Here is a 14344-nt window from a genome sequence, read left to right as displayed (position 1 = left end):
TGTCTTTTGGTGCCAGAGTCCCGGGCAAGTATAGGAGAAGAGGGCACATGCCCAGTGCATGCTCGAGTTGTCCCAAGCCCTCCTTCTCTGCCAGGAGGTGATTTTGGGGTGTGGGTTACATTTCCCCCGAATACTTCTAGTTGGGATAATGGAAGGCCTACAAGATTGGATTGTTTCAAGGAAGGGGTGATCTGGTCAACTAGCGCAGGGCTATGGGCGATGCATCCCAGCCCTGTCCCCAGATTTCCTCGGGGGGTGCAAGGACGAAAAACCCACGTACTTCTTTTGTCTGGTTTACAGATAGAATTATGCTTACGGGAACAATTCAGGATAGGTGTTCCACCCCTTCTATTTCCCAGGAGGTGATGGGACCAGTGGCCATTATCTTAGTTTTTTTTATGTTGAGCTTCAGACCGTTTTTTGCGCTCTCCTCTTTCACACTCATTGCATGGTTCTTTAATTCCTCCTCACTTTCTGCCATCAGAGTGGTATCATCTGCATATCGGAGGTTGTTGATATTTCTTCCAGCAATCTTAATTCCGGTTTGGGATTCCTCCAGTACAGCCTTCCCCATGATGTATTCTGCATACAAGTTAAATAAGCTGGGGGACAGTATACAGCCTTGTCGTACTCCTTTCCCAATTTATTTATTTAGATGTATGCAAAAAGTCCTGATTCAAACTAGTCTCTTGAAAAAAATACTCGGCAGCCAAAATGGGGCTCCCAATTAAATATCAAGGAACTCACACGGGAGAAAAGCCATTAAAATAAACACTAAAAGAACAAGGTACAGTGGGGTCTTGACTTGAGAACTTAATCCGTATTGGAAGGCGGTTCTCAAGTCAAAAAGTTCTCAGGTCAAATCTGCATTTCCCATAGGAATGCATTGAAAACCATTTGATCCGTATCTGCTCTTTTCCGTCCATAGAAACTAATGGGAAGCTGCTATTCTGCCTTCGACCACTAGAGGGGAATATTTTGTTTCTTTTTTTCTTAGGTCAAGAAAGGTTCAGGGAAGGCAGGGAAGATACAGTCCAGGCAGTACAGTACCAGGCAGTCCGAAGACTGTCTCCCAATCCACTCTCTAAACGCTGGGAGGAGTGAGGAAGCAGACAGGCACCCTTTTCACTGGCCAACAGTTAACTGAAAGTTCACATTTTGCACTTTCCCTGCCTCCCACGTGGGTTTTTTTCGGTTCTTAACTCAAATCTAAGTATGTAAGTCAATTCAATATTTTCCTATGAGAGTGGTTCTTAAGTCAAAATGTTCTTAACTCGAGCCGTTCTTAAGTCAAGACCCCACTGTATGTTTAGATTCATGAAAAGAAGACTGAGGAAGCAGTCTTCCAATATCTGAAGGGTTGCCACAGGGAAAGAGGGCATCAGTTTGTTCTCCATTACGCCTGAGAGTAGGACAAGAACCAATAGGTGGAAAACTCATCCGAGGGAGATCCCGCCTGGAAAGAAGGAGGAATTTTCTGATGGTGAGAACCCAATGTTGTGGCTGCCCCATCGCTGGAGGTCTCCAAGAAGCCATCTGTCCAGGGGGGTATGAGGTCTTCTGCCTTGGGAAGGGGGTTCGACTAGAACAGTGGTTCTTAACCTTTTTGAAAGAAACGCCCCCTTCAGCCATTGAGGAAGTTATCATTGCCCCCCTCCCCGCAGTGATGATGTATTTATTTATTTATTTATTTATTTATTTATTTATTTATTTATTTATTTATTTATTTATTTATTTAAGACACTTAAATCCAATGACCCCTGAAAACAAAATTAAATTCCAAGAAAATGAAATGTCCCCAAAAAAGTAACATTTAATGATTTAGTTGCAAGTGAATTTTAGGACACAAAAAGAAATATAAAAGGGGCATAAAAATAAATGCAGGAACTAAAAATTTCAAGACAAAAAGTCTGAAACTGAATTAAGATTGGAGGAAAATATATATTCATGCACACTGTAAAAAGGCTGCAGCCGTCTTCACAGGTTTGGCTTGCTCCAACGCCCCCCTACCGCCCCCTTCTGCTCCAGCGCCCCCACACCGCCCCTTTTCATTCCACCGCCCCCCTGAAAAATGAAATCGCCCCCCTGGGGGGCATTATCGCCCACGTTAAGAACCACTGGACTAGAAGACCTCCAAGGTCCCTTCCAGCCCTAGGACAATTCTGTGATTCACAATTCTATGTTTATTCTGTGACTGTGCGTGAGGGGCTCCCTGCGCAAAGCACAGGTTATTGGAGAACAACATTCCACGCATCTCACAAACCAAAAACACCCCACAGATAATATGTGTTTTTGGGGCTCTTTAATCTAGAGAAAAGGCGCCTGGGTGGAAACATGATTGAGAGGTAAAAATTCTGCAGGGGATGGATCAAGTGGATAGAGGGAAGCTCTTTCTCTCACGTAATACCAGAGCCAGGGGACATCCACTCCAATTAAGCGTTGGGAGAGTGAGAACAGACCAAAGAAAAGATTTCTTGACCCAGCGGGTGGTTAGTCTGTGGGACTCCTTGCCACAGAATGTGGTGACTTCGTCTGGCTTAGATGCTTTTAAAAGGAGATCGGACAGATTCCTGGAGGAAAAGTCCATTGCAGGTATCATGCTGATGGCAGATAGTGAGGAGGAGTTAAAAACCTTTTAATGAGGATAAAAGAGGAGAGCGCCAAAAATGGTCTGAAGCTCAGCATCAAAAAAACTAAGATGGCCACTGGTCCCATCACCTCCTGGCAAATAGAAGGGAAAGATATGGAGGCAGTGACAGATTTTACTTTCTTGGGCTCTGTGATTACTGCAGATGAAGACAGCAGCCACAAAATTAAAAGACGCCTGCTTCTTGGGTAGAAAGGGATGACAAACTTTGACAGCATCCTAAAAAGCAGAGACATCACCTTGCCAACAAAAGCTATGGTTTTTCCAGTAGCGATGTATGGAAGCGAGAGCTGGACCATAAAGAGGCTGACCGCCGAAGAACTGATGCTTTTGAATTGTGGTGCTGGAGGAGGCTCTTGAGAGTCCCCTGGACTGCAAGGAAAACAGAGCTATCCATTTTGCAGGAAATCAAACCTGAGTTCTCACTGGAAGGACCGATCCTGAAGCTGAGGCTCCAGTACTTTGGCCATCTCATGAGAAGAGAAGACTCCCTGGAAAAGCCCCTGATGTTGGGAAAGTGTGAAGGCAAGAGGAGAAGGGGACGGCCGAGGATGAGATGGGTGGACAGTGTCATCGAAGCGACCCACATGAATTTGACCAAACTCTGGGAGGCAGTGGAAGACAGGAGGGCCTGGCGTGCTCTGGTCCATGGAGTCATGAAGAGTCGGACACGACTTAAGAACAAGTTTGAAGGGTTAAAGCCATAGAGTGCCGCTGCTTCTGTTCCTAGAAGGGCCTATGGAGGTCGGTTGTACAAGGAGGAGGCGGCAGTACTGTACAGTAGATGCAAACCCCTGGAGGTTGTTTTTTTTCCTGGGGTTTTTTTTTTGGGGGGGGTGATGGGGCGACGAGTTTGCTTTTGAATTTCCTTGCAGCAAAAAGGTAGAAGAGGAAGAGGAGACTTTCCTGAATGCGGTGAAACAAGGTGAGCTGCAAAGAGAAGGGATCTGTATTTCTTAAAGAAGTTACTGTACTTTTTTGGTGGGGGGGGGGTTAGCATAAGGAGAGCTAGTAAGTTGGATGCAGGAGACCAGCCCGTGTTGCCACCCAGAGGCCCTGCTTGGATCAGGAGGTGCCCAGATCTTGGCAGCATTGCTCCTGGTAGTAACCTGCCCTAGATAAGGGGCATCAAGAGCCACCACCAGCTGTATTAATATACTGTTCTGTACACCCAAACAAAACAGGGCTTGCCAGGCTGGGGGGGGGGGGAGGGAATTGTTTTTAAAAATTACTTTTTACCATTTTTAATACACTTGTTTCATTTTTTTAAAAAAAACAATTGTGCCCTTTCTGTTTTTAGCTTTTAAATACAGTATTGTCCTTCTCATGATAAAAGCCGCCTCGGGTCCTTTCTATTTATTTATTTATTTATTTATTTATTTATTTATTTATTTATTTGATTTATATCCCGCCTATCTGGTCTGGTCGACCACTCTTTCAAGGAGAAGGTGGTGTAAAAAATATTTCAAATAAATATTAAAATTTTTAAAATATATATATATTTATAGATTGTCTTCTGAGACGGGACAGGTAGAGGTGGGAATATGGCCAGTAAAAGGCAGAGTCTAAACTGGCCCATATGCTGATTTTAAGTTAGTTGGGTGGTGGACCTCCCAGTTGCATCTGGTTTATGGCGATCGTTGCCACCCTCCAGCTCCTCTGTGTGTTTTCCTTAACTTCCAGATTTGTCTTTGGGTGCTACTTGCAATTTTCCCCTTTTATACGCTGCCACAAGAGGATTTTCCTCAATCTACCAAATTTTAATAATGAGTCACAGCTCTCCACATTAACAAGGTTTATTTATAGGATAACAGTTCAATCATACATGGAAATCAAAGATGGTCTCATTTTATTCGTTCAGTATATGTTCTTTTGATTTGAGATATGCTTGTGTAGTTAGATTTTCTTTAACTGTATATTCATACAGTTTCTTTTATTATAATCACTTTTAATTCATTCAATTCTTAATCACACCAAAACTTGTCTAGACTAGTCTTATTCCTATCTCTTTCAGTCTCTTTCACTATCTCTCTGTTACTCTTCTCTCTAAGACAACTGCCTAAACTGTCAATAACTGTCTTTCTTTCTCCTTATTTCCCTAGTTCCGCCCCTCCTGTCATGTCATAGGCTCCCACATCAGAGCTCTGACTTGACTGACAGGAGTGTTCTGAGAGCGGTCCATCACAGTGATCCTATGGACTAGCGGGCTGGCAAGTGAATTTTGACTTATTTTGACCTTTTCGAGGATTTTCTAAGTATAGAGTACAGTACAGTGGTGCCTCGGTAGACGCTTACCCTGCATGACGTCGAAATCGCTTGACGATGACATTTTTCCAATCGCAAAACGATGGTTCCAATGGGGAAAATCCGTGTTACGTTGATTAGGAGCCTGCTTTGCGAACCGTTTGTTCGCTATACAATGATTTTTCCTGCTCCTCAAAATGGCTTCCCTCCCTTCTCAAAAGGTTTGAGGGCTTCCCGGGATGTGTAGTCATGCTGCCCATTAGGCCCTATAGAAGGAACTACACAACCCAGGAAACCCTAGAACTGCCAGGTAACAATGGGGCACCGTCCTTTAACTGAAAGCTAGGCCGTGGAGCTTTCGAGCTAGGCCCTTTTCCAGGTGAGCGAAATACATGTGTGTGTATGTTTATGGCATGTTTGTGGTGTGGAGCTATGGGTTATGGAGCTGGACCTCCCAGAATTCAGCCCAGGGAATTATTGGAGAATTCTGGAAGATGGTTTCCAGAAACTCCAAAAAGCACATCCCCACAACATTCTCCCATGTTGGTACATGAGTGGTGCCATTTTGGCTGTATGACTGTTGTCACCTCTTGCCTATACATCCAAAACAGAAGGAGGGGGGGATGCTGAAAGCCCCTTAGTTCTGCTCATGGCCTGTCTTCATTCTCTTCCATTCCTCTTCATTCTGGAGCTGTAGAATTGGAAGGCACCTCAAAGGTAATCTTTGAGTCCCAGAGTAAGGCCTCTCTGACAGATGACCATTCAAGTCTGTTTTAGAAACCTGCAGTGAAGGAAAATCCACCTCCTTCCAAGAGAATCCGTCCCATTGTGAAACAGTTTGTACTCTCAAGACATTCTTACCTTATGTTTCTTGAGAAGCTCTTTGCTCGCCCCTTGAATTCATTGCTTCTGGTCCTACCCTCTGGAGCAGCAGAAAACATGCTGGTTCCATCTTTCCCCTAGTAGCGCCTCTGTTATATAGTGCTGCCTCGCTTAACGGCGATACAGTGGTGCCCTGCATAGCGAGCGCCCCGTTTAACGACGAATCCGCATAGCGATGCGGATTTTGCTATCGTAAAAGTGATCGCATTGCGATGTTCTAAATGGGCGAAAATCTCATTGCAGTGATCGGTAAGCATTTCGCTTACCGATCCTCATATTGCGATGTTTAAAAAAAACAGCTGATCGGCAGTTCCAAAATGGCCACCTGCAGCATTTTCGCTCGGTTTCCTTGCTTACTGGGCAGCGAAAATGGTGGCCGTAGGGAGGATTTCCGCATAGCGGTGAGTTTTTCCCCCATAGGAATGCATTAAATGTGTTTTAATGTGTTCCTATGGGTTTTTTTTGCCCCGCATAGCGAGGAATCCGGATAGCGACGTTTTTCTTGGAACGAATTAACGTCGCTGTGCAGGGCACCACTGTAATCCGTTCCAGGAAAATCACCATTAAATAAAGCAAAAATAAAAAGCCCATTGAAATGCATTGAAAACCTTTCAATACGTTCCAGTGGGCTTAAAACTCACCGTCCAGTAAAGATCCTCCATACGGTGGCCATTTTCGCTGCTTGAATAGCGAGGAATTGCGATTGCAAAAAGATCATCGTAAAGCGGATTTGTCATAATGCAGGGCAATCGTAAAGCGAGGCACCACTGTATTCCTTTTTTCTTCCTCAAGGAGAACCTCGCGGTGCCCATTGAGAACATTGCTCCTTCCTAGGAATTCCTTTTCTTTTTTCTTTCCAGGGGTTTCTGTACCCGAGTGATTCCTGGTGGCCGAATCGGGCCGAGATGGAAATGCAGGACCAAGGCCCCGAAGAAGGATCGTTGGGTGTCCGGAAAGCTCCTCAGATCCTCCAGGCTGTGACTGTTGGAGAGGACCTTCAGAGAATACCCGTTGCACAGATTAAACAGGAACCGGGCGAAGGGCCGCTTCAGCAGTGGGAAGCCCAGTGGCAGGAGTTTCTGAAGACCGTGGAGGCTCCTCTGGCACACTGGACCATGGGACCATGTTTGGAGGAACCCCCAGAAGTCCCATGGGATGATGTCAAGGCATTCCTGGCTTCCTTCGAGCAAGTGGCCGCAGCCTGCCGGTGGCCCCGGGAAGAGTGGGCGGCCCGACTTCAGCCGGCCCTCCGAGGGGAGCCCGAGCGGGCTTTTCGCGCCTTGGAGAGTCAGGACAGAGAGAATTATGGGAAAGTGAAGGCCGCCATCCTGCAAAGAGATGCCCTGAACCGGGAGAAGCACCGCCAGCACTTTCGGCGCTTCTGCTACCAGGAAGCCGAGGGGCCGAGAGGGGCTTACGGCCGGCTGCGGGAACTCTGCCAGGGGTGGCTGAAGGTGGAGAGGCTCACCAAGGAGCAGATCCTGGAGCTGCTGATCCTGGAGCAGTTCCTGGCCGTCCTTCCCCCAGAGATCCAGCACTGGGTACGGGAAGGTGGGCCCGAAACCTGCACCCAGGCGGTGTCCCTGGCGGAAGATTTCCTGTTGAGGCAGCAGGAGTCCGACCAATGGGAGCAACAGGTAAGAAACTTTCATTCTGAAAATCCTGAAAGGTCCCAGGTTGGTGCTAGGATTTTTTTAAGTAACTAAAAAACAACTTGTTCCATTATGTTTTCAGAGAATAATAAAGAATTACTTTCCGTTGCAACAGATAGAAAAGTAGAAAAAATTGAATAAAAATATTTCTTAAAAAATTTCTTTCTAAAAATAATACCTATGAGCTTAACTCAGTACAGTGGTGCCTCGCTTAACGACATTATTTCGTTCCAGCGAAACTGCTGTAGAGTGAAAACGTAGAGCAAAATAAAAAAGCCCACTGAAACTCATTGAAAACTGTTCAATGCATTCCAATGGGCTGAAAAACTCATCGTCCAGCAAAGATCCTCCATAGGGGCAGCCATTTTCGGTGCCTGTAGAGCGAGGAATCCGTCCAAAAACACAGCGGGGAGCCATTTTGAGCACCCGGCGACCATTTTGAAAACCCGACAATCAGCTGTTTTGATTGTGGTAATGCGAAGAATCGGTTCCCTGCTTTGGGAACCGATCTTCGCCAAGCGAAAAAAACCCATTTAAAACATTGTTGTGAAACGGATTTGTTGTTATACAGGGTAATCATTAAGCGGGGCACGACTGTATTTGGGGGAGTTGCAATTGTTACTCATTGTTTTTATGAAGAAACTAACTAAGCATTTGTACTGGATGCATCAATTTTGTGTCCTAAATTAACACGGTCTCAGTAGGATAATGTTTATTCAGTCTCAAAGTTTAGAAAACTTCCTTCCGTGGCCTACATTTCCTAGAATCCCTGTGGACACACTGGCTGGGGGATTCTGTGGGGGGGGGAGGGAACACAGAAAAACAAAACTACGGAAGGAACTGTTTTCCAAACTCTGCTTCTTTTTGCACTCGCACCCCTCAGTGTTCTTGTCCTTCTGAAAAAAAAAAGATATTTACTGCTTTTTTAGACAGCGATCAAGTTTGCCAAAGCAGCCACCGGCTCCATGAAGGCAGAGCTAGCTCCGTCCTCTCCCAGAGAGAGCCATCTGCACAGGGAGGCCGAAGCAAAACAAAACCACGTGGTTGGGTTGCTGGGTAAGTCGAACTGCCCCAGAGGCGTTGCTGTTCATGTTAAAAATATGAAATAAGAGAACTCCACTGAGATCTGCAACAGAATGTTGCAGCACGAAGTACTTCTGTTCAGGACTCCAGTCACTTTGCTTCATTTTTCCCTTCTCCCTTACAGTACTTCCTTTACACACACACACACACACGGCCTTCCTCCCAATCCGATAAGTCCATTTACATTTTGTGTCCACCAAGCATGCTGCGTTATCATCGGACTGTTCTATAACATTCTCCTCTACAGATATATTGTACTTCTGGAAATTTTGCGGTTTCTGTAAGCTTTCCTGTCTGTCTGTCTGTCTGTCTGTCTGTCTGTCTGTCTGTCTGTCTGTCTGTCTGTCTGTCTGTCTGTCTGTCTGTCTGTCTGTCTGTCTGTCTGTCTGTCTGTTTATTAGGCTGCCTTTCTCCCAATAAGGAACCCAAGGCGGCTCACAATATGAAAAAGAGTAGAATTAGCAATATAATAAATTAAACATTTAAGAGCAATTAATCAAAATACAGTTGAGTAATTAAAAGCAAGTAAACGTTCAAAAGTATCTTAACTTTTAAAAGACATCCAGGTACTTTCTTGTGCTTCGGTGATACTATCCTAGTTATATAAGCAGCAACACTCAAGAGAGTCACATATGTAACTCTGTAAATAAAGGAAACTCCAGAAAATATGCAGCATTAAAGGTGTGTCATTCAGTTGTTGATATTTTTTCACTCCAGTTCCCAGATTTCTCCAAGATTTCTCCAGCCCACAGACCCGCACCTACAGGCTCATGCAGGCACCTACATTTCGCTCGCCTGGACCATGGCCTATCTCTGAGCCTGGTTGGCTGACTCAGGCCTTGTTGCTTATCGTTAAGGTTTTGTTGTTGTTGTTTTTAAATAAGTCATCATGGTGCTTCTTGGAAGTCTTAGTGCTTTGGGGGGTGACCTCTTATAGAGCCGAAAAGGCAGCGAGACTACAACTGCCAGGAAGCACTACAACAGCTGCCTTTTCACCCGTACATTAGCAACAGGAAGTAAGGCTTTTTGCTAGGCCGTGCAGCCCTGGTAACAGGCGAAACGTAGGTGCCTGCAGGTGTGTTCAAACTCCACAAATTCTGCCTGGACAATTCTTGGAAGGTTCTGGGAGTTGGAGTCCAGAAGATCAGCAACAACAAATGGCACATTCCTACATAGAGCTTTAATCGGTCGTAATGGCTGTGGGATTGTGGGAGGAGTTGTCCACAAAAGTGAGTCCTTCCATAGCAAGGTCTATGAGAATACACATAAACAAATACATTTCATAAGTAAATTCGCAGAAGTATTAGAGTATGGAAGAAGCTTTGGTCCCACGAACCTCCTTGTAGGCCTCATGTGGCATCTTCAGACTTTTGACTGGTCACTGCCTGTTTTTCAATAAAAGACCGTTTCCTGGACTGAAAAAAGGCCCAGGAATATGGAATTACATTCAGAGGACAAGTTGAGTTCCTCCTGAATTTATAATCTAATAATTTGAGAACTCCAAAGCTGGAAGAGAGCCACATTGAGTCCAACCTGCCCTCAAGGAGGACCAGTGGGGAATCAAACTCCTAAACTTGGGCTCCCCAGCCAGAGATCTAAGCCACTTTGAGCTATACAGCAGCTCATTTTGGAGGACACAATTTGTTATTTAGGAAACTCCCGATTCTTCCCCCCCTTTATGTTCAGAATTGGAGCGGAGGCCTCCAAAGGAAGAAAAATGTCTCACAAAAGTCCAGACCAGGGTGGAAGCAGCACCTGGGGCTTCGGAATTTGCTCACCCCGATATATAAAACGGTAAAGACCAGTAAACAAAAAGCATGCCACGATTCTTATTTCTCCCTTTTTCATTCCTGAAGGCAACACACAGAAAGGTACGACCCAGTCCGAGCTGGATGAGAGCGGGGAGAAAATTCCGGAATATTCCGGGCTGAAGAAGGATAGAGAGAACGTTCTGGAATACTCCACGCTGGCTAAATCAGCTGTGGTGCCTCAAAAGAGAGCAAGGGAGACTGTTTCCCAGCTCCGAGAGGAGGGATTAAACTCGGCGGAGCAACACAGCCCCAAGAGACAACAAAACAGCTGCCCAAAGAATGGGACCAGAAAACCCCTCCCCAGGGTGGTGACCAAGACCCTCGGTGAATGCCTCGTAGGGCTCAACCTTCAGGAGTCGGGCACCCTACGCAAGGAGAGCATAAGGGAGGACTCGAGGCTTTCTGAAGGATCTGAGTATGGAAGAAGCTCCAGTCCCAAAGACCGCCTCGTAAAGCAGCCACGAATCCACACTCTGGAAAAAAATCACAAATGCACCTACTGTGGGAAATCCGGCTGCCAGGTTTTCCACGGGGGATCCCACGCCGGGAAGAAACCCTTCCAGTGCTCAGCCTGCGGGAAATGCTTCAGCCGCAACTCGCTCCTCCATAAGCACGAACGGACCCACGGAGGGGGGAAGCCCTACACATGCCCCACCTGCAGGAAAAGCTTTGTTTACAGCTGGAACCTCATCAAGCACAAGAAGAAGCACACGGGGGAGAGACCCCACCAGTGTTCGGCCTGCGGGAAGGCGTTCTTCGAGCGCTCGGACCTGATCCGACACGAAAGGATCCACACGGGAGAGAAACCGTACCGGTGCTCGCACTGTTGGAGACGATTCAGCCAGAAGTGGCTCCTTCTGAAACATGAGATAACTCACATGGGGTAGAGACCCCGCCGGTCTATCAAGGATGGGCAGGCAGAAATCTTTACATCCAAGTCTTGTTTGCCATAATAAAATAGACAGATGAGAGCATCTACTTTTAAGGGGTGGCCTGTTCAGGGTTAAATGCTGGCCAGGGAGCCGGCTGAAGCCAATGGTGTAGGAGGCCACAACCACACCAGGCCGTATGCACCCTTTTCTCTCACCCTCTTTTCCTGCCCTCCAGTTTTGTCTCTGAACTGTTCAGTGGTTGAGGTCCCTGGCCTGCAGAACCAGAGGTTATGAGTTCGATTCCCCCCACTGGGCCTCTCACGAGAAGAGCCAGCCTGGGTGGCCTTGGGCCAGCTGTGCCCAGTCCCAGCAGTGTCCCCCAAAGAAGGGAATAGGAAACCCCTTCTGAGTACAGTATTCTGTTTCTAGAAAATCCTAGAAAAGGTCACCACAAGACATAATTGACTCGAGGGCATGCAATTATTTTTTTTTCTTTCTGACTTTTTCCCCTGCTGCACACACTGTTCCATTTCACGAAGGCTTTCACGGCCGGGATCTAATGGTTGTTGTGGGTTTTTCGACCTCTTTGGCCATGTTCTGAAGGTTGTCCTTCCTAAAGTTTCACCAGTCTCTGGCTGGCATCTTCAGAGGACAGCTCCAGAGCACAGAGTGCTGTCCTCTGAAGATGCCCATGGCCACAGAGACTGGCGAAACGTTAGGAAGAACAACCTTCAGAACATGGCCAAAGACCCCCGAAAACCCACAACAACCACTGTTCCATTTCTCTTTTTTTTTCTGCCACACTTTTCAATGCCTCCCTGTTTCTCTCTGCCAATCTCCTTTTCACCTCCTTTTCTTTCACGCTGTTCTCTGTTTCTATGTCTTTTCTGCCTCTGCCTTATTGTTCTTGTCTCCCATCCGGTTGCCTGGAAAGGCATCGATCACACCAGACCATTTGCTGGGAGACCAGAAAAAAAAGATTCGGGCCACTTGTTGGGAGACCGAAATCTGAACCAGTTCTCTAGCTGAAGCCTTTCCACCCCAAGTCCAAGCCCCTTTTTCTCTCCACTCTGGTTAAAACGCTTCGAGAGAGAGAGCGACTACATTCACAGGTTGTTTATCTAGTTTTCATCAGAAACAAAGGAAGAGAAATGGCAGGCCTCCTATAAAATGACTCAGGGAAAAAAAATCGTTTCTGGGAACCTGCTTAAGGAGAAAACATGCCCAGAATCGTCCTGAGATCTTACGCTGGAGTAAGGGAGAGTGCATAAACTGGAGCAGTGAATTGCAGCTAATTGGCAGTGTGCCTGCTTGCAAACATAGTCCCGTGACTGGCAGTCCGTCAGCACTCTGTGAATTAGCTTCGCTTTGCGGCCACAGTATCCTTTACTCTGGAGTAAAATCCCACTGGGATTCTGGCCCATGTCTTCAAACCGGCCTCGATGAAAAACCTTTTGATACGAAATGGGATGAATGAACAGTGGAATTCGTGGTGATGCGATACAAATACATCTTCTGCTGGTGCATTCACCTGGTTGGTTTGTCCAGCTTTACACTTGACCAGGGATAGGCTCAAGGAATAGGGTGACGCTTTGAACCAGGGATATTCCATTAAAAATATAATTTGAAGATTGTCTCTTAGGAAGTAGAAACTGGGAGGCAAATCCCTACCTGTCACCAGGGATTCTCATGCCCCTGGGGGGGGGGGCTCGTCTCAAACATCCTAAACCGCTCTTGAATGTGACACTTTTGTGTGTGGGGGGGTGTATTCCTTTCAGGTGCTTGCAGAGATCTTCTACAGCTGGAAAGGAACCACAGAATTACAGAGCTGAAAGGGCTCCTTAAAGGTCATCAAGACCAACCCCCATCAATCCAGAACATTCTTGACTTGACTGATGGCCATCAAACAAACATGCTCAAAAAAACTCTGATGTATATGAGTCCACCAACATCCATTGTTTGCAACAAGTGTGAAGCCACTAAGTTTTTGGTTTGAAATGAGGGTGTTCATCCTTCCCTCCTTCTTTTTCTGAAAGTTTTGTTTTAGGAACTTCTGTCTCTCCAGAGGGCTTTTAATCAATCCTGCAAAGACAACCTGCGGGTCTTGCACTCACCTGCTGTACCCTGTTGATGCTGAAGTAAATTAAAAAGCCATTTATGAAGACCTCCTCAGGCCCTGGGCTATCTTTTTATTTCTGTGACTGGCAGCCATTCTTTGGGGTTTGTGGGAGAAATCAGGTTTTCCACGCAAGTCGCCTACCTCCTGAAATTGTTTTAAAATGGAAACCACCAGGAACTGTGGGGGCTTTCTATAGGCTGTCCTGGTTTGTCGTCGTGGGAACAAATGCTGGACTTTGTTGTGATCTGGCAAAACTCGTCTAGGGCTTAAGTGTAGGAATAGAACTTTTGATTATTTTTTTTTTTTTTGAGACTCCGTATCTTCAAAGCTCAAGAATTCTCCAGGCAGAATTCTGGGAGGTGCCACCCAGAAACACAGGTCCACAGGACAGGCGTATTTACCTCCGTCAGTGCCTTCTTTGGACTGTTGCTTCCTTCAAGAACATAGAGGCTGTCCCAGTGCTGTCTAGGGGACACGGGTCTTCCTGAGAGTGGTAGTTCTTTGGGAGGTGTCCTTGACAGAGCCTAATGGACAGCAAAGCTACCACTCCCAGAAGGGACCTATGTTTCCCAGATAGTGGGACTCGTTCAGCCCTTGAAGGCAGCCCATCTAGGAGAAGGAAAACTCGGATTTCAAACCCCCACTGAGGCACCGCCATCGCCGTTCATGCCATGAGGGAAAAGGCCGGGTAGGTGGGACTCGTTCAGCTCTGGAAGGCAGCCCATCTAGGAAAACTCCGATTTCAAACCTCCACTGCCTTGTGGCTATATCCACTGTCTATGTTTGTCATCGCTTTCCTCCCAAGAAGCAGGTGTCTTTTAATTTCGTGGCTGCTGAACCTCCCCCCCTCCCTCGGCTGAAAAATGAGGATTAGAGCAAATACTATTACAATAATAAACACTATGGTCTCTGGCTCCCTCTAGTGGCCAGTTCTGATAACTCCATCATATATTTCTGGGAATTAGTCTTTTAACATTTTCAGACTTCGCATCAGTGGATACCGATCCCATGGATACGGGGGCCCTCCTGTACAC

The 14344-nt window shown here is 46.4% G+C and overlaps 1 protein-coding gene across 1 annotated transcript; it reads left to right on the top strand.

The window, feature by feature from the left end:
- The first annotated feature begins 85 nt into the window (after nt 1–85).
- LOC110091516 (uncharacterized) lies at nt 86–13356 on the top strand. The gene is made up of 4 exons (XM_078388162.1): nt 86–3572; nt 6634–7410; nt 8355–8481; nt 10365–13356. The coding sequence occupies exons 2-4, from the start codon at nt 6679–6681 to the stop codon at nt 11204–11206; spliced, it is 1701 nt and encodes a 566-aa protein (XP_078244288.1). The 5' UTR covers nt 86–3572; nt 6634–6678; the 3' UTR covers nt 11207–13356.
- Nucleotides 13357–14344: the final 988 nt, after the last annotated feature.

The sequence above is a fragment of the Pogona vitticeps genome, chromosome 2 (assembly GCF_051106095.1).
Source record: "Pogona vitticeps strain Pit_001003342236 chromosome 2, PviZW2.1, whole genome shotgun sequence".
Classification (NCBI taxonomy): Eukaryota; Metazoa; Chordata; class Lepidosauria; order Squamata; family Agamidae; genus Pogona; species Pogona vitticeps.
The sequence above is the reverse complement of the archived record's forward strand: the minus strand, read 5'-3'. Positions and strand labels throughout refer to the sequence as shown.

Bases quoted from the DNA above. Each gene is read 5' to 3' on its own strand.
- LOC110091516 (XM_078388162.1), top strand. From the start codon at position 6,679: ATGGAAATGCAGGACCAAGGCCCCGAAGAAGGATCGTTGGGTGTCCGG. The intron at 7,411-8,354 runs GTAAGAAACTTT...CTGCTTTTTTAG, and splicing joins CCGACCAATGGGAGCAACAG to ACAGCGATCAAGTTTGCCAA. The intron at 8,482-10,364 runs GTAAGTCGAACT...TCATTCCTGAAG, and splicing joins CCACGTGGTTGGGTTGCTGG to GCAACACACAGAAAGGTACG.